The sequence below is a fragment of the Microtus ochrogaster genome, chromosome 1 (assembly GCF_000317375.1).
Source record: "Microtus ochrogaster isolate Prairie Vole_2 chromosome 1, MicOch1.0, whole genome shotgun sequence".
Classification (NCBI taxonomy): domain Eukaryota; kingdom Metazoa; phylum Chordata; class Mammalia; order Rodentia; family Cricetidae; genus Microtus; species Microtus ochrogaster.
In genome coordinates, this window is record NC_022009.1 from 62,675,152 (window position 1) to 62,697,841 (window position 22,690).

Sequence of the window (22,690 nt, forward strand, 5' to 3'; positions counted from 1 at the left end):
AGAGAGAGAGAGAGAGAGAGAGAGAGAGAGAGAGAGAGAGAGAGAGAGAGAGAGGAAGAGAGTGCAATACTCACTCTCCAGACTCCAGATCTTTATATGATTTCTGAAGGAAGACACTATTAATTAGGAAAACAAAAGAATGAATAAATTTCCTACAACGAAGAGATTACTAAAAGCTAAGAAGGAATCTCTCATATCCAATACTAACCAGAAAACCTCTAACGGTAGTAGAGGAGGGAAAAAAGGAATAAACAGTAATCCAACTAACAACAATGAAAAAAGAGTAATTGGTAGCATCTCTAATAACAGCTGCCTTCAGTGGAGTGCCTATCTTGTTCTTTACCTTTATTGTTGTGAACTTCCCTTAATTTACTCCCTAACTCTATTGCTGTCTTCATTCCACTGACTGAAATCTCGGGTTCTTCCAAGTATGAGCCACCAAAGTACATAGGCTGTCACATGATGCAACACAGAACTCCACATTTCTCTAGCGTGAAAGGCACTGCTTCCAAGCTCAGGCCCCCAGTTGCACATCACATCAGTAGATCCATGAGATAGCAGGAATTTACCATCACATCCACAGCCGTCCGAACTAATCCGAAAGCCTTCCTGACAGCCGCATTCATAGCCTCCTGAATAGTTGATGCAGAGCTGGGCACAGCAGGCGTCTCCACTCTCACATTCATCAAAGTCTGAAGGGCAGAGGACATTGGTATTATCCCAGGAAGCAGAATCCAACAAAACTGAAGAAGCTTTGAGCGGCCTCATTTCCGAATTAAACCTGATTAACCATTTCTCACTTCTCAGGCCATGTAGTAGAGACATTGAAGAAACGATCCCATAAAAATATGATACCATTTTTGGTTTATGTTTCTGGTATGTTCCTTGCATGTCTGTTATTTAATTTGGAGGATTATAAGTCATCTTTAAATGCATTTATAATTATAGGAATAGAGTTCTCTGCTACTTTTTCCAGTTTCAAAAGCAATATGACTGAATAAATAGAACTTGAGGAACAAAAAGGCAGAATTAAGGATGAAGATCCAAAGAATTCCACTTAGTAACTAATGTTTGACAGCCGCAGAAAGCACAGCTACACACTTTGTAATGTGCCTGTTCTTTAAGACTGTAGATCAAGAGTGTTCCCAAGTACACATTCCCCTTGCACTCAACGAGGGAGAGGAGGGGGAGCTGTATGTCTGTGAGATGGAAAGAGGCACCCTTACTTCACAAGCTGTGTATTAAATTCTGGAGTATTCCAGAGTATTCCCTTAAAGGTGCTGATGCTGCATCGCGTGGATGAGTGAGGTCCACATACGAGGGTTTGCTACAGCTGTGAAGTCATTCCCCTGTCAGGCGAGCAGCTGTTTAGACAGCATTATCATTGAGAACTCTACAATCGTGAGTGCTTGTTCTTAAGACACGGCTGGCCTGGGGACAACCAAAAAGCTCCAGTAGTTGTCAGGAAACCCCTCAGCCAAACAGCGATCTGCTTGGCCCAAGCTTTACAGGGTCACTCTGGGCAGAAGAGTGAAAGGCTGCTGTAGACACTCGCTCTTTTCCCGTGCTCTGGGCTGCCAGGGATTGCATGATGAAGGCACTGGCTTTCAGCCCCTGGCTCAGTTCTAGCCTGCCTGCTGAGCTGTTAGGTTGGGTGGCTGTCACTGCTGAGCATACAGAATCCTATTGCTCCAGGACTACGTGAGCGACCACTGGTACAGAGAGGTCAGTGTCTCAATTAACCTGGGGAGAGTCAGTAGAGGCAGGGAAATGAAGACAAGAGACCGGAAGGAAGGAAAGGAAATGCATGCAGTCGGTCAAGGTGAGGGGTCACTATCTAAATGAAGGTCATCTGGCACAATGCGTTCTTTTTCTAGCAAAATGTCACCAGGAGCTCCACTCAGAAGACTGCAGATATTAGCTTTCATCATATTAAGCCTTCCCCTGCCCTTTAGATTAAACAAGGTGAACATAGAAGTTAAAAAAACAAAAGATAAAGTATTTTTTACTTCATTTAAAACAGTACTCTTTGTGATTTTTTAAAAAAAAAATTTAGATATTTTTGTTTTCTTTTTTCTTTTAAAAAAAGCCTTCTTGCTAACAGAGCCTGAACATAGAGGTCTCCACTAGCTAGGGACTGGCTATGTCACATAATCTGAGAATATCCTTGTTCTGATTGCTATTATGTGTTAATTTCTGCTTGTTTTGCCATTTCCATTCTCCAGGGAAATTTCTTACCTTGCGCACTGATTTCAGCTCAGAATCTCAACAGAAGCTTACCTTTTCTATGGTAGAATTCATGTGGGGGTGAAGAGGTGCACATGGATGTCATGTGTGTGTGAGTAGACATGCATGCCCTGTGTGATGGGGGTGCACATGCCACATGGGGTCACAGGGGGTGTACACATGCATGTCATATGGGGGAGGGTACACATGAACGTCAAGTGAGGGACGTACACGTGTCATCGGTAAAATCATGTAGGAACTCAAATGCATGTCATGTGTGTGAGTAAACATGTATGTCATGTATGTGAGTGTGCATGCACAACATGTGGGGGAGTGTAAATGCATGCCATCTGTGGGAGGGCACATGCATGTCATGTGGGAGATTGTACATGCATGTCATATGGGGGAGTGTACATGCATGCCATGTGTAGGAGTGAACATAAATGTCATGTGGGGAATGTACATGCATGTCATGTGGGGGAGTTTACATTTATGTCATGTGGGGGAGTTCACATGCATGTCATGTTGGGGATTTTACATGCATGTCATGTGGGGGACCACACATGCATGTCATGTTGGAGAGTGAACATGAAGGTCATGTAGGGGAGTTATACAGGCATGTCATGTGGGGGAGTGTACGTGCATGTCATGTGGGGGAGTGTGCATGCATGTCTTGTGGGGCGTGCACATGCACCATTGGTCAAGTCATATGGGGGATACACATGCATGGCATGTGGGGGACACACATACCTGTGGCGTGTGTATGGAAGTGCACATGTATCATGCGTCATCCTCAATGCTCTCTTCACTTCATGTTTTGAGAAAGGGTCTTAGTCACTGCATCAACTGGCTAGCAAGCCAAGAGTTTCCTCTGTCTCCCCCAAGGAGTCCTGGGATTACACGCCCAGGCTTTTATGTGGGTGCTGGACCAGAATTCATGTTTTCATATGTACAGAGCGAGGAGTTCACAGACTTAATTCTCACTCGGATCTTTTCTAACACTGTCACTTCAACCCTAATACCAGCTGCTTTTGTATACTTCTTTATTTCTTTTCATAGCTTTGATGGAACTGTTGATCGTCTGAGTTCCTGTTTTGTTCAGACTTTAAGGCTTTTGGCTGCTGTTCAGGCTGCAACACCGCTGCAGAGACATAATGCACCTCTCACCTGAACGGGAAAAGCCAGCCCCAGACTGCTGCAGAGACATAATGCAACTCTCACTTGAAGAGGGAAAACTAACCCCCAAAACTGGAAGATTCATGTACTGAGGTGAAATTCTGAACCACTCAGTTCTGAGAAGCATCAGCGTGAAAAGCCTCGTCCTCTGTCCATAGCCACTGAAGGAAAGTTGCCAGTATTTCCCAGTATCTAGCCTTTTGGATAGCTTGACAGACCTCACTGTGGTCCGACAATGGTTTCTCCAGTGATCCTTTACCCCTTTCTCTAGCTTCAGGACTGGACTTCTGCACTTTGACAAGGTTGACCTTTGTTGTGATAGCTGTACTTGGACCACTTTCATCTTTTCTTCTATGTCTCCATCTTTAGAAAATACCTCATAGTAACATATGATAGAACTCATGGCTGTTTAACAGAGCAACAGGCAGCAAGAAGGGCAGGGTGACCTCATGGTCTAAGGAAGCCATTGCTTTTGTCTTGGTGAATATATGATCTTCAGAAATAGGCATTTTTATCATTGAAAAAATAAAGGAAAATAAAACTATAAGCAGTGTAACATTGCCTTGTTGACTGCTGAAATCTCACAAATACACAGTTTCCTGCATTTTGACCCTAGCAGATGCTATATTTTTCTAGCTGTAAATAAGTTTCCTGAATTGTACTTTTCAAAGACATCAAGGTTTAAAAGAATATAAGAAGAAATACATTAATTCAAATATAAAGAAAAGATGTAACTTATCAGTTTCCTTTATTTAGTGCTCATAAAAAACAAAATGAGAAGAGAAAAAGAAAAGAAAGAAGGAAGGAGAGAGGGAGGAAGAGAACCATTCATTTCTTTCATAAATTTAAATATTAATGAGACAGAAAATATGGCACAGTTTACATTGCAAGAGACTCAAAGAAAACAATTGGTTCTGATTTGTTGGGCTCTGTTAACTCATAGCAGGGTAAAAAGCACTCCTGGATCAAGAAACATATGCAATGGCTTTGTTTAGGCTTAAATAGTCTTGTGAGACCAAAGTACTGTAAATTCCATGATCGTGTTCTCTCATAGTGCCCAAGTACAAAACCAAATAACCCAATCCAGTGCTTTTGCTACCTCTGCATTCCTGCTCTAAAGAGTCAGAATAGCGTGCAGTGAAAGTGAGGCTCCTTAGCATTCTTACTGTCGCTATAAAGGGTGAAAACACATGCCTTCATTAAGAAAATAAGCAAATGTAGCGCTTCCATTTTAGAACGAAGACATCACTATCTGGGGGCTTGGCAGATTCAGAAGCGGAACCCAGCAGTGCTGCTTCACACTGGATCCATTGCCTCGTAGTGGAGAAACACTGGGAGACCTCCATTCGGTATTTCTCTATGAGGGAAGGCTGGATTGGGATTATTCTTCTCATTGTTGCAAATGTTCTAAACAATAATCATTATTAATAATAAATGAATGAAACTAATGATGCAACCTCTGGTAATATGTTGTGAAAGCCACCCACTAAAAATGGGTTTAGGGGCTGAAGAGATGGCTCAGTGGTTAAGAAGATGAATTGTTCTCGCAGTGGCCCCAAGTTATCTTCCAAGCACCCATACTAGGCAGCTTATAATCACTAGAAACACTGGGTCCAGGGGATCTGAATCCCTTTTCTGGACTTACTGACTTGTTGCACTCACATGTACACATACCCGTGCACAAACACACAAATGCGCATAATTAAAGAAACGGGCTTGACCTGGGATGTCCAAAGAAGATTATCTTTTAAATTTTTCTTTTGGTAAAAGCTTCTATAGCATAATTGGACATTCATCTAATTCATTACCATACTGAAAAGCAAGGAGCATGATTTCATTTCTGCTTGAGGTAGGAAGACTTGGAACTGACAGCTGTATCTATTCTGAGCATACAAATCTGGTAGATTTGAGAGAACTTAGAATATTTTCCTGAAACAAAAGAGTAAGTTTTAGTCACATACAGTTACTAGCCCATATATATATACTTTTAATGATATATATATATATAAATACTTTTAATGATATATATGTGTGTGTGTGTGTGTATGTATGTGTGTGTGTGTGTATCCTTAATTTCAGGGAAAATATCCAATTCTAAAATATCTTTGCTATGTATCAATGGTCAGGTACACAGTTTAGTGTATTTCTCTCTCTTCAGTCTGAGGGTTGTGGCTCACACTGTAGCAATGGGTATTAGCATGAAAGTCCTAAAGGAGTCCAGAGAAACTCCGAATGAAGATGGCATTTACCGAACATTACCTATGCATGTCTTCTCATCTGCGTCGAGTCGATGTCCATGGTTACAGGAGCAACGGGGTCCACCAATCGCAGGTTCGCAGTGGTGAGAGCAGCCCCCATTGTTCTTCTCACAGCTGTTTACAATCTCTAGTTCAATTCCTTCCCAAAACAAGCAAAAGAGGGCTATTAGCATAATAATAGAGAAAATGGAATATATGTTAACAATGGACGTGCCTTCTCTTTGGAGAGGATGACTCATTCTATTGAAAATATATCAACACTTTATGCATATAAAACTCTAAGGCTTCTCATGAAATACACATCATGAATATACATGCCTATGCTGTGTTGTACTACTAAGTGATAAGAAGTATTGATAAGCAAAGTAATAAGAGGATAGGAAATGCAGTGATGAGTCCATCAGTGGCTACTAGATACGATAAAAGACACTTCCTTTAGGGACTGCAAAGCATGTGTGCATGCGTGTGTGTGTATTAAAGCTGATAATTGTTCTTTTCAGTGACTTTAGGTTAATGAAATGACTATTAAAAGTAACTTGGTGTTGACGAGATACTAAACCAGTGTACTGGCTGATCATATGTAAGTTGCATCTTGTGAGAGTGCTAACCAGCTTTGATGCATATAAAACACACTTATCACATTAGCATACTATTATTTTGGAAACATGTCACCATCCGCGGCATATGCTAGTAATTTGGACATATTGGTGAGCATCAGGCCCAGCATCTGAATGTCGACTGGCCTGAGCATTCAGATGTTGTAGCCTCTGATTTTCTAAATGAAGACACAGGAAATAAAAGAAAGCTTGGTTTGGTGTTTCAAGTGTGAAATTTCAATGCGCTGACCACTGTTTACTTGGTCATTTCTGCCAAAAAGGTGTGGGCACCCTGCACTCATTGACTGCCCCCATATTGGCTTATTACCTTATGCAGTTAATGCCCCAGTCCATTGGAAGAAGAATATGAAAAATAACAGGACAAATGCACCTGGGATTGGGGCACTCCCTGTGAACATGTTTCATCCTGACACTTGGAGAACCTGAAGCCTCCAAGATTGTGTTTGACCACTACAGCCTGTGGCACACTGTCCCCAACCAGCACTGCAGGTCCCTGCCACTCTGAGCCCACGGTGCCTTCTTCATTTTGCCTTAGTAGCTCCCAGCAAATGTTCAAACATACATTCCCAAAGATTGGTGAAACAAATGGAGATTCTGCCAATCATTTCCCTGTTGAAAGAAGGAATCTCTGTGGGCAGCGACTGAGAACACTAGACCATGTAGAGGACAGAATGGCAGAGTGATTTCAACGCATACGCTAACATAGAACGCATGACATCAACCTGAGCTGCTCTTCAGGTTTGCCACTGTCAGCCGTGTAAAGAGATTTTCTTAACAGATTAAAACTATAAGGTTCAAAACAAACAACAGCAACAAAAACACCTTGTTCCAAACAATTGAAGTTTATAAATGTGCGAGCTTTCTGACCAGAGATGACTTCTGTAAAGGACCACCCATAAGGCAAAAAATTATTTGATTAACAGCTTAAATATGAATTTATAAATATTCATGACATCTCTCTTCATAAAGTGGCCCCAAATATGAGAATAACTGTAATTTTGTTAGATGGGTAAATAATAAACCAGTTTTGGTATGGCCAGTCAGTAAAATAGCGCTCACTAAAGAAATGCCAGCTCCTCAGGGAAGCAAGAATTTGCCTGCATCACAAAGGCATATGCCCGATGAAAGTTTCTGCAGGGGATAACACAGTACTACAGCATTCTAGACGGACAAAGTCTGGAGAAGTAGATAGAGCAGAGCAGTAACGTCTGAATGTCTGTGATGGGTAGGAATCAGGGACAACCAACTCTAACCCAAAAGTGCTTTCCAGAGTGACTAAGTCACTTAACCCTGGCTTCAAGGGTTTCCTAAAACTACACATGTTGCCCTGATAGTATTAAAGAAAAGTTAATTTTCTTGCCTGTTAATTTTAGAAACACAAGAGCCTCTCTAGGTCTCACACTGTTCTCCAGTGGCTGTCACATCAGTCCCCGGTCCCCGTTCCTTTGACCTGCTCTCTGGGCTTCCCTACTCTCTCCTGGATATTTGATCTTGTTCTTTCCTGACGCTGGTCCCTACTCAAAGTTCTTTTTTTTTCCTCCACTTGCCCTCTCTTTCCATATGAACTCATTCTTGCTCACAGCCTAAACATTGTTCCTCCCAACCCTGACCTCTACTAGTATCTAGATTATTTTTTTTATTCAGAAAATAGGTAGAAACTTTTGACTTGCGTTTCCGCATGGGTTGCCAAACTTCACACACTAAAGATGAGTTGTGAATGGAATCCCCGTCTCTCTGTGTTTTTCCTGTAGACCCACACTTGGATAGAACTGATTAGTACTCTCCTGCTTAGTAAGGCTTGAGACCTTGAATTATTCTTGATCTTCTTTTCCTTACACACTCTGAGCAAAACTTCACAATATACCTGAATCTGTCTCATTAAAACATACAGGATGAAAGGGTTTGAGCTGTGTGTAATGGTGCACTTCTATAATCACACCACTTGGGAGGCAGAGCCAAGAGGAATGTTCAGGAATTATAGGGCAGCCTGAGATAAATATCAAGTTTGAGGCTAGCCAGGGCTACAATGGTAAAAAATATAATAAAATAAAACAAATAAAAAAGACAACCTTAGATCTACAGTTTGCCACTAGAAATCAGTTGGTATTTGGGTTCTTAACCTGGGATGATTTACAACGAGCTACTTTCATAGTGTATAAAAATCACACAGGGGACACACACACACACACACACACACACACACACTCACATAAACTCACATACATAGACATGCACACACGCACGCACACGCATGTGTATATCACATTTTTTTAAAAAAATTTATACTTAAAGAAAATCTGTTTCTTCTGATAGGTGAGAAATTCATTATTTGCTTGATATTTACAATAATAAAGCATATGCATCTAATAACACCAATATTAAGTTGAGAATTCTTTTGACGAAAGTCTCCTCTCATGGTGAGCTGTGTGGAACTTTCCGAATCCGAATCACAGGGCAGTAAGAATGAACTCACAGGATATCATGAGGACTGAGTGACAGAGTGGTTAGATTACAGAGTATATCAAGATTTCCTCTAAAGAAATTAAATGACCATAAAGCCTTTTCTTGGATAAAGGTGAAGCCAGTGTCCACAGCACACCCATCTCCTAGAGGAGCTGCATTTACGCTTAAATATCATGTTCTGACCAGATCTCCTTGGCCTGTGCGTGTGGAAACACCTCAGAACTCAGATTTTCACTGAGAAACGTTTGTATGTCAGTAGTAAACATTGAGGTGTGGAGACGACCTTAAAGGGGACTTAGTTAAATATTCCCATCAGGAAAGTAAATGGAAAAACGCACTTCCACCCAACACGGGCGACTCTAAGGCAAATTGCTTTCCTGAGTAAATTCTAAAGAAAGCTTGTAAATTATAAACCAGTATTGATAATGATCCCTGCGTTCATGGTGCCTGAGAACTTGCAGGCCAGTTTGCAAGATTCATTTGCACATTTTAAAATATGCTCACCCCCTAAATGTCTGGCTATATTTCAAAAACCAAACATTAATAAAGAAAATTCCATCCCCATTTTCTCTTCCTGCAAGAGGAGTGCTGCAGGCATTCTGAAAGAGCTCAACCTCAGAAGTCCATTCTTAATTAATAGTCAGTTTCTCTCCCATTGTATTTACTTTGCTCTTTCAAAGGCAAACATCACTGTGAAGAAGCTGCCCTATAAACACAGTAGAAACGCACCGGTAGACTGGAATGGTACTTCAACAACCGGGAAACAGAATTCTATGCAGAGGAGAGTAAATTTCCTGACTTCTCACGGTGTCTCCTCATGAAGAAGCCCAGGAAGAATGTGAACATGCTTGCTTGTCTATCTTTCTTTGTGTGTTCTTTGTCTCTCACCAGTAAAAAGACATACAGTGCGTGGAAACGGTGGTGAAGTCGAAGGTCTTGTTTATGCATAATTGAAAGGCTCTTCAAGTCCCAGCCCTAAGACTTAGTGACTTGTGCTATGAGCATTGTGGCATGAGCAGTGAGTGTGAAAGACTGCAAAGAACACCTCCAAGAAAGAGCTGCCACCTAGAATGCAGTAGCTGTCACTCATGTAAGTAAGGCCACCGAGTATGCAGTTAAGGAATGTCATTAGAAGTGGAGGAAGTGGAAGCACAAATATTGAGCCAGGGCAGAGATGGGGCCGAGGAACTAGGACAGTGGAGGAAGGAAGAGAGCATTTCGGGAGCAAAGAAAGTAATTGTCTTGGTTTGGTATCTAATGCTGTGATAAATAGCACAGCCAGAAACAACCTGGGAAAGATGGGGTTGTTTTAGCTTACATATCCCAATTAATCATAATCCATCATGGAGCAAAACTAAGGCAGGAACTCAAGCAGGCAAGGAAGCTGGAGGCAGGAACTGAAGCAACAGCTCTGGAAGAACTCTGCTCCCTGGCTTACTCTCCAGGGCTGGCTCAGCCTACTTGCAAACTCGGTGACTTCCACATGAATCATTAGCCAAGAAAATGGCCCGCAGCCTTGTCTATAGGCTACTCTGATAAAGTCATTTTCTCAGCTGACGTTCACTCTCCCCCACACCCTGGCTCATGTCAAGTTCACCAAAATGATCCAACACAGTAACCAACTGCTGGAAGACACTGAAACTTGATAAAACCGAGCAGGTTTTAATTTTATCTGGAAACATGAAAGGATAAAGATGAAAGAGTCCATGGAGGGTCAGGGAGGGTCAGACCTGTTAGCATGGGTTGACGAGAAGTTAGGAGGTGAGAGAGAGAGAGAGAGAGAGAGAGAGAGAGAGAGAGAGAGAGAGAGAGCCAATGATTATTTTGGCTAATGAAATTTTTGTTGTGGAAATTCTAGCAGATGTGAGCTCACTTGATAGTACTTTTAAGATAGGAAATGTTTGTAATGTTATTTTAGAACACAGTAATAATGATGATCCAGACAAGAAGGGGATTATTTATGAGGGCAATCTTTTGATTCCACCGTAATGCCCAAAGAAGCCTAGAGCTGTTCTTTTCTCTTATGTTTTCTTCAGCCGTGCTCTTTCCTCTTCTTTGGGCATTACAGTGGAACCTTTAGTGCTCAGCAGAGGTGATACAAGAAGACAGAACTTCACAAACCATCAGAGTCATTAATTCAAGATTTTCTGGTCAGAAGACCTGAAAGTCCACCCTCGCTGACTAGCCTGCGAACCATACTGCAGACTCTGTTCTATTTGCCTCTTTCCTCAACAACAGAATGAAACCGGTTGCACTTGTCAGTCCCCATCCCCACTCTGTCCCACCAGGCAAAGTGCTCGGGTACTTTCTCTTAGCCAACATTTTCAGTGCTGGTCTTTCAATTATCACTCTTGCTTGCTACTTGTAACACCTGACTCACTTCCAAGGCTGTCATGGTTGCTACTTACGGTAACAATGTTTCCCGTCAGCTCCTAGCTCAAAGCCAGGGTGGCAGGCACACGTGAAGGACCCCTCTGAGTTCACACAGCGATGAGCACAGGGAGCAAGCTCTTCAGAACATTCGTCTATGTCTACAGGGAGAGACCCACAGCATCTGTCTTAGCATCTCCAATTCAGCCTTATTTGTGAATTATAAAAATGAATATACTGTCACCTTCCACTTACCCTTTAATTTTCAACACAATACTAGATACCACAGACTCTATCCACTTAGCGAGAAGGAGGGACTTGTGAGCACAAAGCTGCTATGACTACACATCCTGAGTTAGTCGGATGCTCACTAGTGTTTCTTCCCGTCCACCAAACCCAGCTGCTATTAACTGGGAAAAATGAATAGAACTAAAGATAATAATAGTTCTAATCCACTCCCCAGCAGCACAGAGGCCATTGTAGTCTGACGTTATGAACATAGCATATTATTAAATAGATACCCCAATCCCCTGGCTTTTTCTTTACTTTTGAGATTGTATGTTAATTACAACATTTCCCCCCACTCTTCCCGCCCTTCAAAGCCCCCCATATTCCCTTTTCCACTCTTCTTCAAATTTATGGGTTCTTTCTTCTTCAATTTTTATTGCATGCATAAATGTATTTGTATATACACATATGTTCCCAAATATGACCTGTTGCAGCTCCCTGCTTTAAAAGGAGAGGTGCAGCGATGGGCAACTCAGATGTGGGGCCTTTCTCATAGCAACCCAGACTTGGTCCATATACATCTTTGTAACTGTTACGACTATGATACAACACGCCATATGATTCTGGTATCCTCTCTCCAGAAAGAGATGGCCACTTTGATTCAGCACGACTTCAGTTTTGGGGTCCAGGTAACCTCTTCCTTTTACCTGAAGAGGTCCTGTCACATCTTTTCTGACTAGTACATCTTTTCCCCTCACATTTGGCTGCCATTCCACATTCTCATGTACTGGTGGAGCCCTCAAATACGCAGTGGTGTTGGGGAGAGATTTCTAGGATTACTGCATCAGACATTAAAATAGGAGCCTGAAAAATGAAAGTTATCTGTTTTTCTATTTATCTTGTTTGTTGGTGTTCAATAGACAATAGTTAAGATCCTCTATTGTCCCTTCTGTCAGTTTCCAAGCTAGGTTAGTGCTGAGAAATGAAAAGCAAGGATTGGGCCCACGGCTCAGCATTTAAGAACACTGCCTGCTCTTCTAGAGGATCCAGGTTCAATTCCCAGCACCCATCTGGCAGCTCACATCTTCGGTCACTCCAGTTCCAGGGAATATGCTGCCCTTTTCTGGCCTCCGTGCGTACTGCATGCACATGATACACAAACATAGGCAAAGCACCATCCATATTTAAAATAGTAAAGCAGTAATTAAAAGAGAAATGGAAACCAAAGTAGTATATCTTTGCCAAAATAATAGGCTTAAAATTCGTAAAGCTGTTTTCTTTGTATTTCACTTCACTTATTTTCTGTGCATGTGTGCGTATGTGAACGGGGACCGATGTCAAGCTACACGAGAGTGGTCAGAGGACAGCCAGCAGCAGTTGGCTCTCTTCTTCCACCGTATGGGACCTGGGACTTGAACTCAGGTTGCTAGATGTAGCTGGAGACTTTCTCTGTCCCGCCCAGTCCCACCGGGTTTGTTTCTCTCCCACCTGCCAGTCCCCACAGTCGCTCATAAAATAATCATTGGAAAAGGCTTAATATTAAATATAATTGCTTGACTGATGTCCCAGGCTTCCTAACCAGCTAGTTCCTACATGTAAATTAATCCATTACTAATAATCTGTGTATTGACACTTGACCTTTGGCTTACCAGTAATGTTCTGGCATCTTACTCCTCTGGCTGCTCCTAGCATCTCCCCACTCCACCTTTTTCTCCCATTCTCTCTGCCTGGATGTCCCACCTATTTACGGTCTGCCCAACCATAGGCCAAAGCAGCTTCCTTATTAACCAATGGCAAATAAAACATATTCGTAGCATACAGAGAGGCATCTCACTTTATCTAGGCCCAAACCTGTAAAAGCTGAGCCATTTCACCAGCCCTCATTCCCCCATCCCAGTCTCACAATGATGTTTATGTCTAGTTTGTATTCAGTTTCTCAAAATGTTTCTCAGTCCTGTAAACCAAGAAATATTTTGCTGTTTTCATAATTAATCCAAGTAAACTTTCTCATTTCATGGAGATGCCATGATAAAAATGAAGAATTCCGTGGTTTCTCAGAAGTTATTAAAACAAAGACTGTCCCACAGGACTTCTTTGATTCTCCATTGGTGCCAGTCATGAAATAATTTAGCCCTTTCATCTCTGAACTGAAGTGTGTCTGCTTTGCTATTTCTGGAAACAGAACCGTGTAACCTTGTGTTTATGGCATTTCTTTCTCCTCTCGTTTTAATTATTTCTAAGTTCTGAGAGGCTCATTTGCACACACTTGCTTTTCAAAGGTTACCTCCACCTCTGTAGCCTATAATCAAAAACTCCCTATGTGGTTACTGAGGGGTTTGAAATATTAATTCTCGATTTTTCTTAAAAAAAGAAACAGAAAACAAAAAAAAAAAAACATTACCTCTGAAAGCACACTAAGTCACTTTTTAAAATAAGCAAGAATTTCACTATGTTTTTTGTAGCAGTCTAAAATACTTTCATAGTGATCAAGTAATGAATTAAAGTGTTCATTTTTAGCATAAATACAAACACCTTTTCTCCTACCTACTCCAACTGTTCAATATGACTGCAACAGAATTTCAAACAATTACCCAATTAAGATATCAGTTTCAGCTTCCTACCTTCACAAGCCTTTTTGTCTGCAGACAGCTGGTACCCAGCATGGCAGGCACACCTGGCCACACCGTTCTCGCTTTGGCATAGGTGAGCACATTCATTCCTTCCTGCACAGGGGTCTGTCTCTGAAAGCAACGAAGTAGTCAGTGATCATAATTCATTCAGTTTAGAAAGGTGTGCATAGTGGATGGCTGGATAAGGAAAAGTCACAAAAATATTAGAGTCATGTGTTTCCCATTTAAAGATGTTTAGATTCCAGAATGGTGTTTCCAGCTTTCGAATGGAACTCATTCAACAAACACATTTCTGCTTTTGCATCTGAGACCTCTTTCTGGGCAAGATAATAAAGAGATCAAGGTCAAAAGGGACTTAACCTAACGTCCCTGTTTCCAAGTTCTGATCCCCTGCCCTCTGTTTTACAAGGGAACCAACCACAGTTCTGTAGCATGTCTTAACTAATATCCCTGTTTCCAAGTTCTGATCCCCTTCCCTCTGATCCACAAGGCAACCAACCACAGCTCTGCAGCATGACTCTGGTCTGTTTCTCTAGCTACAGTTGTACACCTTTGGACTGTCAGGTTCTCATTGCATCAGCTCCTTCCCTAGATTCCCCAGATACAGGGTCAACAGTCAGGGTGTCAGGAAAAGGCATGTGGAGAAACAAAGGTGGGATTCCTGGCTCTTGAGAACAGGGTCTTTGTATGTAACCCAGGGTGGCCACGAACCCAACCTGATCTCCCCAGCTCTGGCTTCAGAATGTTATGACATTCTAGTTGTTCAGGGTCACAACCATGTTCCACCACACTTGCTAGTAATTACATTTGAAATTTCTGAGTGTCTTTGGTTGTCTCAGACCAATTATTGGTCCCAGACTATAATTATTGTTATAAACTGTTAAGTGAGGTTTTCTTGTATTTGTTAGGAGTTCTAAATTTGAAAAATGTTTATTTATTCTGTAGTCTTCTCCCGTGGGACAACGGTCTGTTCCCTGTCACTTGTATTTTAAATAAATGCTGACTGGCCAGTAACCAGGCAGAAAGGATAGGCGGAACGAGAGACCAGGCAGAAAGCAGAGGAGGGAAAATGAGAACAGGAGAATTTTGGGAAGAGAGTCAGTTTGCAGTCGACACAGAGGAACCCAGACACAGATCAAGCAAGATGTGACTGTCTTGCCAAAAAGGTACCAAGCCACGTGGCTAACACAGACAAGAATTGTGGGCTATTATAAGTTCTAAGAGTTAATAAGAAACCTGACCTATTAGACCAAACAGTTTATAATTAACGTAGACCTCTTTGTGTTTCTTTGGGACTGAATGGCTGCAGGACCGGGCGGGACAGAAACCTTGGACAATTGTCTTCTTCTTCTTCTTTTTTTTCCTAATGTCTTTTTTTTTTTTTTTTGTCTTTAGGACAGAGTAATGCCAGCATCATGGAATGTGTCCCATGGTGCTGCATATGCTTATACCATCTGACAAACACTAGAGCTTTGGTCTAAGTTCGTTAAAAGCTTGGTGGAATTTGCTTTGGTGGTTTCTGTTTTGAAGAACTATGAACATTAATTCACTTTCTTCATTAGACACAGGGATGTTCAGACTGTCTCTTTCTATGAGAGTACCAGGTTGTCTTTTCAAAAAATGGATGCAGTTTTACTCAGGTTATAGAAAGGGACTGAACCAAATAGTTAGACTTGGATATTCCTGTGATTGCATTTAATAAGACAAAGTCACAGAAGGGGTTTATGGCACCATTCAGTCGCAGATTGTCTGTTAGTATATACTCAAAGTTTCCTAAACATCCAGCATTTGTTCCCAGCACCATAAACTAATAAACTGAGACAAGATGACAAGACATTAAAAATTCGGGAGATGAAAGTCAACTGACACTGCATCAATTGACTGACGTTTCTAAGTCCTCCAGCAGGGTCTGCACTCCATGCATTCTTTCTCAGGGCACACAGGGTACTGAAAATGACAGACCATGACCTGGGTCAAAACAAAACACTGATGGATATAAAATGACTAAAGGGGATTTTTTTCCCTATTTTTCTGTTCCCCTGCCAGTATTGTTTGCATGGGTGTTGGGCATTCAAACTCAGGTCCTCATATCTGGTCAGCAAGTACTTTCCCACTGTACCATCCCCCCAGTGCAAGGCAAATACACACACACACACACACACACACACACACACACAGAGAGAGAGAGAGAGAGAGAGAGAGAGAGAGAGAGAGAGAGAGAGAGAGAGACATCCACACACTTTTTAATTAAATTTATTTTTTTAATTTTAAATCTCTACCTCAGTTTTCCCTCCTTCCTCTCCTCCCATCCCCTCTCCATACCTTCCCTCCAACCCTTTCAATCTACTTCTCTGCTTCTGTTCAGAAAGGAGCAGTTCTCCCACAGAGGCCTGCTTATCAAGTGGCCATAAGACTAAGCAGCTCCCCTTGAATTAAGGCTGGGCAAGGCAACACAGTATGAGGAATAGTTTCTCAAGAACCAGCCTAAGTGTTAGAGAAAGTCCCTGCTCTCACTGTTAGGAATCCCACGAGTAGACCAAGCTACACACTGTTACATATGTATAGAGGGCCTAGGTTGGTCCCATGCAAGTTCCCTGGCTGTTGGTTCAGACTCTGTGAGTTTTGATGAGCCAGATCAGTTGCTTCTGTGGTGTTCTTGTCTCCTCTGGCTCCTACAATCCTTCTTCCCTCTCTTCAACAGGATTCGCCAAGCGTAGCCTCATGTTTGACTGTGGGTATTTGCATCTGTTTCCATCAGTTACTAGATGAAAACTCTCTGATGACAATTGGTGTAGTCACTAATCTGATCACAAGAGATGGCCAGTTCAGGCTATCCCCCTTGAAGTCTTATCTGGGTTTATGCTTGTAGATTTGTGGGAGTTTCCATTGCATCAGGTTTCAACCTGATCCCCCAAAGCCTATCCCTATGCTTCTCTTTCAATATTGCCCCCCTCCAGCTGTCATACCCAACCCAATCTCTCAAGTTCCTATCCCAGAGATCTCTTCCATTTCCCCTTCCCAGAGAGAGGTATGTATCACTGCCCCCCTTGGGTTCCTCTTGTTACCTAGCCTCTCTGAGTCTGTGGATTATAGCATAATTATGCTTTACTTCACAGCTAATATCCACTTATAAGTGAGTATATACTGTTTGTCTTTCAGGGTCTGGGTTACCTCACTCAGGATGGGTTTTTTTTTTGTAGTTCCATCCATTTGCCTTCAAATTCCTTGATGTCATTGTTTTTAACCTTTAAGTAATACTCCATTGTGTAAATGAACATTTTCTTTATTCATTCTTCTGCCTAGCAATATCTGGGTTGTTTCCAGATTCTAGCTATTACAAATAAAACTGCCATGAACATAACTGAGCAAGTGTCTTTGTGGTATGATTGAGCATCCTTTGCATATATGCCAAAGAGTAGTATAGCTGGGTCTTAAAGTAGATTGATTCCCAATTTTCTGAGAAGCCACCATATTGATTTTTAAAGTGATTGTATAAATCTGGACTCCCACCATCAAAGGAGGAGTGTTTCCTTGATCCACTTCCCTGTCAGCATGAGCTGTCACTTATATTTTTGATCTTAGTCATTCTGACAGGTGTAAGATGGAATCTCAGAGTTGTTTTGATTTGCATTTCCCTGATGGCTAAGGATGTTGAACATTTCTTTAAATGTTTCTCTGCCATTTAAGATTATTCTTTTGAGGATTTTCAGTTTAGGCATATACTCAGTTTTTAAAATTGGATTATTTCGGTTTTTCGATGTCTAGTTTAAATATTTTTAAATAATTTAAAACATCATTGAAATGAACAGGAGAAAACTGAAACAGTATTTAAAGAATCTAGAAGTTTTAAGTATGTAAATCATATGTCAACACTAAAATTTAGAATTTTCAAAAATTAAATAGAGTCAACGCAAAATAAATAGAAAAATAACTCTGATAATGAAACACCGAAGACACACAATGAAGTAATTTTTTTCCAAAGATGAATTGCACTGTTAGTACTCTAGTTAAGCTGGTTAAAATTAAAGCAGGACCACAAAAAAGAGAACACAACAAACAGTTTATACACATGTACCTGACAAGTGTGTAGAATGCTAGCCAAAACCTGTCAACAGAACAATCCAGTAAAATTTACCTAAACTGATTTAGAAAGTCATGGGAAGCTTTTGAACTCCATTTCAACTTCTAGATATGTTATCAATTTGATTTTTTAAAGAAATTGTTAGTAAACCATCTCAAACATTTGAATAAATGGCTATCCCAATGCTATAGAAACCAAGGCAGAAAAAAATGTTGAAGTGTGATGCCACTCATCTTTAGGATCGAGCTGACATCCAGCCATACGAGAATACAGACATAAAAATCACAGAACAATATTGCAGATGCCGAAATGCCATTTCACATCCGTATTGGCTCTTTCACAGTTTACCAAGGCGACAATGCTCCTATTCATCATATATGGAGTAGGAACATGCGGTTGCTTATTCTATAAGCTGGAGAGGTGGCTTAGAGCTTGAAAGTACTTACTGGCAAGCCTGATGACCTGAGTTCCATTCTGAGGCTGAGCCCCACGTGCTGGGTTGAGAGAACCAACTTCTTCTTATGAGTCATCCTCTGACTTCTCCATACATGTGGTAACTTGTTCACCCATACACAAACACCATGTGTGCACCCACAACCACACATCAAAGATATACATGTGATACAATTTTCTTTTTCTTTATTCTTCTTCTTCATCATCTTTTTTTGGGGGAAGGGGTTAAGACAGAGTTTCTCTGTGCGACCCTAGTTGTCCAGGAACTCACTCTGTAGATCAGGCTGGCCTCAAACTCACAGAGATCCACCTGCCTCTGCCTCCTGAGTCCTGGGATTAAAAGTATGCACCACCACCATCCGGCATAATATAATTTTCAAAATGGTTAGTTCTAGAAGACACCATTGCAGTGTTTAAAAGGTTAACTGTATTGGTAGAATATGATCCAATAATACTGCTGTAGGCTGATTATAACTTAATAAATGCTCCTTTGTAAATAGCATGGAATGAAGTATTGATAGGTGTAAAAGCAAATGAATCAATAAAACATTATGTTGAACAAAAGAGGACAGACAGATGATCACATGCAGACTAATGCCATTTACATGCCTTCTGAAAACACATATCTCATTCCCAGTAGAAAAAAGCAGACATAAATTGCTTAAGTTGTACTATGGCTATTCTTGGCTTTCAACCTGACAACTGATATGGAATAACCCTTTTGTAAACTGTATAAATTACACTGTGATTGACTCCCCATGGGAAACCTCACCCTCCCTAAGGAGTTAATAGGGGATGGAATGGATAGAAGGTTGGGGAAGCAGAAGAAGGGGAGAGAACTGGGATTGGTATGTAAAATGAGAAAAGATTGTTTTAAACAATAAAAAGGAAAGTTCAAAAGAGAAAAACTGTTTTATTGAATATCTCAGAGCTTTTTAATGTAAAATACTTGGTCATCCCAGAATGGTAGGGTATTTGAGCATCCCATTCATATTTTACCCTGGCACATTTATCAAAATATATTCTATAAATGAATGTTTTGAATTAGAAAGGCCCACTAAGCACATAGCTGGTGGAATTATTTTAGAAGGATTAGACAGTGGGACCTCATTGGAGAAGATGCATCATTTGCTGTGTACTTTGTAGTTTCCAAAGACAGCACCACTCACAGTGTTCATTCCCTCCCCTTCCTTCCCCCCCGCTCTTCCTACCTCCCTACCTCTTTCTTACTCTCTCCGCCTTCTACTTGTAGATCAAGATGTAAACTCTCAGCTGATCTTGATACCATTCTCTGCTCCATCACCATAAGCTCTAAGGCTCTGAAACTGTCAATCCAATTAAACACGTTCTTTTCTAAGTTGTCTTAGTCATGGTGTTTTGTCACAGCAATCAAAATGGTACCAAATTTGTACCAGGTAGTGGGATACTGATATAACATGTTTGACTGTGATGGTTTTTTTTTTTCTTTTTGAGGAATGTGTAAGACTAGGTGTTTGGACTAGAAAGGTGTTTGGATGCTGGAAGCAGGGCTTATGGGCTATCCTAGTAGGACCCTGGAAGACAATGGTGTTGAAAGTTATATGGGATGTGGAGGTCCAGATCAAGAGGTTTCAGAAGGGAACAATATTAGCACCTGGGCTAGAAGTCATCGTAGAGATACTTTAGCAAAAACTGTAACTGATTTTTCCTTTGTCCTAAGAATTAAGATGAGGCCAAATTGAACATTAATTAACTATATTAGGTTTCCGTTGTTGACAGAGGTTTCTGTCACACCCAGTCCTGAAGCCATTCAAATCCAAAGAAGTACACAGAGGCTTACATTAATTATAAACTGATTGGCCTATTAGCTCAAGCTTTTTTTTTTTTTTAAGTAACTCTTACATCTTAAATTAACCCACGATGCTTGTCTGTGTTAGCCATGTGGCTTGGCACCTTATATCAGTGAGGCGTTCTCATCTTGCTTCCTCTGCATCTGGGTGAGGACTACAGACTGAGCCTTTCCTCTTCCCATAATTCTTTTATTCTGGTCACCTTGCTTATACTTCCTGCTTGGTTACAGGCCAACCAGATTTTATTAAGCCAATGAAAGGGACAAATCTTTACAGGGTACAAGACTGCTGTCCCACAGTATTTCATACTAACCCTCAAATCTCCATCAATATTAACTATCTCAGCACACATTTCCCTCACACAACCCCATGTCTCCTCCTGACCTGGTTCCCCCATTCCAGCTTATTATCTCTTCTATTTCCCTTTCCTAATGGCTCTATCTGTCTCCTCTAGTACCTTACTCTTTCCCTACCCTCTGTGGTTCTATAGAGTGTAGCTTGCTTATCAATTACATAATAGCTAATATCCACATATAAATAAGGCATACCATATTTGTTTTTCAGGCTCTGGGATACCTCACTAAGGATGAATTTTTTTTCTATATTCATCCATTTACCTGCAAATTCCGTGCTTTCTTTTTTCCTGCCTGAGTAATACTCCATTGCATTTATACCTCATTTTCTTTGTCTGTTATTCTTATAAGGAACATTTAGTTTTTTCCAGCTTCTGACTATTATGAATAGAGCAGCAGTGAACATGGTTGAACATGATCTCTATTGTAGGATGGAACATCCTCTTGGTAGATGCTATAGATAGATCTTGAGATATATAGATTCCCGTCTTTCTGATGGAACAGTCACATTGATATTCATAGTGGTTGCACGAGTTTTCACTCCCACCAACAATGGAAGAGTGTTCCCCTTACTCCACACTGCTACCAGCATGAGCGTCACTTGTTTTGCTTATTTTAGTCATTCTGACAGGTGCAAGATGAAATCTCAACATGGTTTGAATTTCATTTCTCTGATTAGTAAGGATGTTGAATATTTCTTTAAGTGTTTCTTAGCCATTTGAGCTTCTTCTATTGATAATTCTCTGCTTAGATCTATATCCCATTTTTAAACTGGGTTATTTGAAACTTCCAAAATTATATAAATATGTGAAGACAGTCTAAATGAAACTGCTAAATAATGGTGGAAACAGAATCCTAATGGGACATCTCTTGACAACAAAGCTTCCAGTACGGGGATTGGGTTGTATCCAATTGAGTTGTTGGCCAAAGGGGTCCCATGGTAATCCACAAAAAACCCAGGCTATTGACAAGACTGTAGTTTGTTCCCGATAGAACATCCCCATTGTCTCAATGTGTGGGTGCACCCCTCGCGGTCCTGAGTTCCTTGCTCGTGCTCTCTCTCCTGCTCCTGATTTGGACCTTGAGATTTCTGTCCGGTGCTACAATGTGGGTATCTATCTCTGTCTTCTTTCATTGCCTGATGGAGGTTAATATTCAGGAGGATGCCTATATGTTTTTCTTTGGGTTCTCCTTCTTATTTAGCTTCTCTAGGATCTCTAATTATAGGCTCAATGTCCTTTATTTATGGCTAGAAACCAAATATGAGTGAGTAAATCCCATGTTCCTCTTTTTGGGTCTGGCTTACCTCTCAGGATAGTGTTTTCTATTTCCATCCATTTGCATGTAAAATTAAAGAAGTCCTTGTTTTTTTACTGCTGAGTAGTACTCTAATATGTATATATTCCATACTTTCTTCATCCATTCTTCCATTGAAGGGCATCTAGGTTGTTTCCAGGTTCTGGCTATTACAAACAATGCTGCTATGAACATAGTAGAGCATATACTTTTGTTGTATGATAGGGCCTCTCTTGGGTATATTCCCAAGAGTGGTATTGCTGGATCCAGGGGTAGGTTGATCCCGAATTTCCTGAGAGACCGCCACACTGCTTTCCAAAGTGGTTGCACAAGTTTGCATTCCCACCAGCAATGGGTGAATGTATCCCTTTCTCCACAACCTCTCCAGCAAAGGCTATCATTGGTCTTTTTATGTAGGTGCTGGGGACCAAGCCCTTAATATCTCAGCCACTTTCAGACTCTGCAGCTGAAGCTTTCAGAGAGCAAATCTGGGAAATGATGCTTGACACCATACTTTGCTTCTTATCCTATCCTATGTGTAACTTTCTTGGATCAATATCAGGACATAGTCTATAGTTTTAAAAAGAGTATAATTTACCCACAAACCTATGAACATCTGATTTTTGATAAAGGAGCTAAAAGTATACAATGGAAAAAAGAGAGCCTCTTCAACAAATTGTGCTGGCAAAACTGGATGTCAATCTGCAGAA

At 41.0% G+C, this 22,690-nt stretch overlaps 1 protein-coding gene across 1 annotated transcript in view; it reads right to left on the minus strand.

Moving 5' to 3' along the window:
- LOC106143747 (EGF-like and EMI domain-containing protein 1) overlaps window positions 1-22,690 on the minus strand; it is a 649,376-nt gene that overhangs the window by 98,896 nt on the left and 527,790 nt on the right. Inside the window, exons 7-10 of the mRNA XM_026782051.1 lie at window positions 13,960-14,079; window positions 11,149-11,271; window positions 5,662-5,799; window positions 570-692 (exon numbers count right to left, since the gene is read on the minus strand). Coding sequence (XP_026637852.1) covers window positions 570-692; window positions 5,662-5,799; window positions 11,149-11,271; window positions 13,960-14,079 — 504 coding nt within the window. The remainder of the gene's footprint in view (window positions 1-569; window positions 693-5,661; window positions 5,800-11,148; window positions 11,272-13,959; window positions 14,080-22,690) is intronic.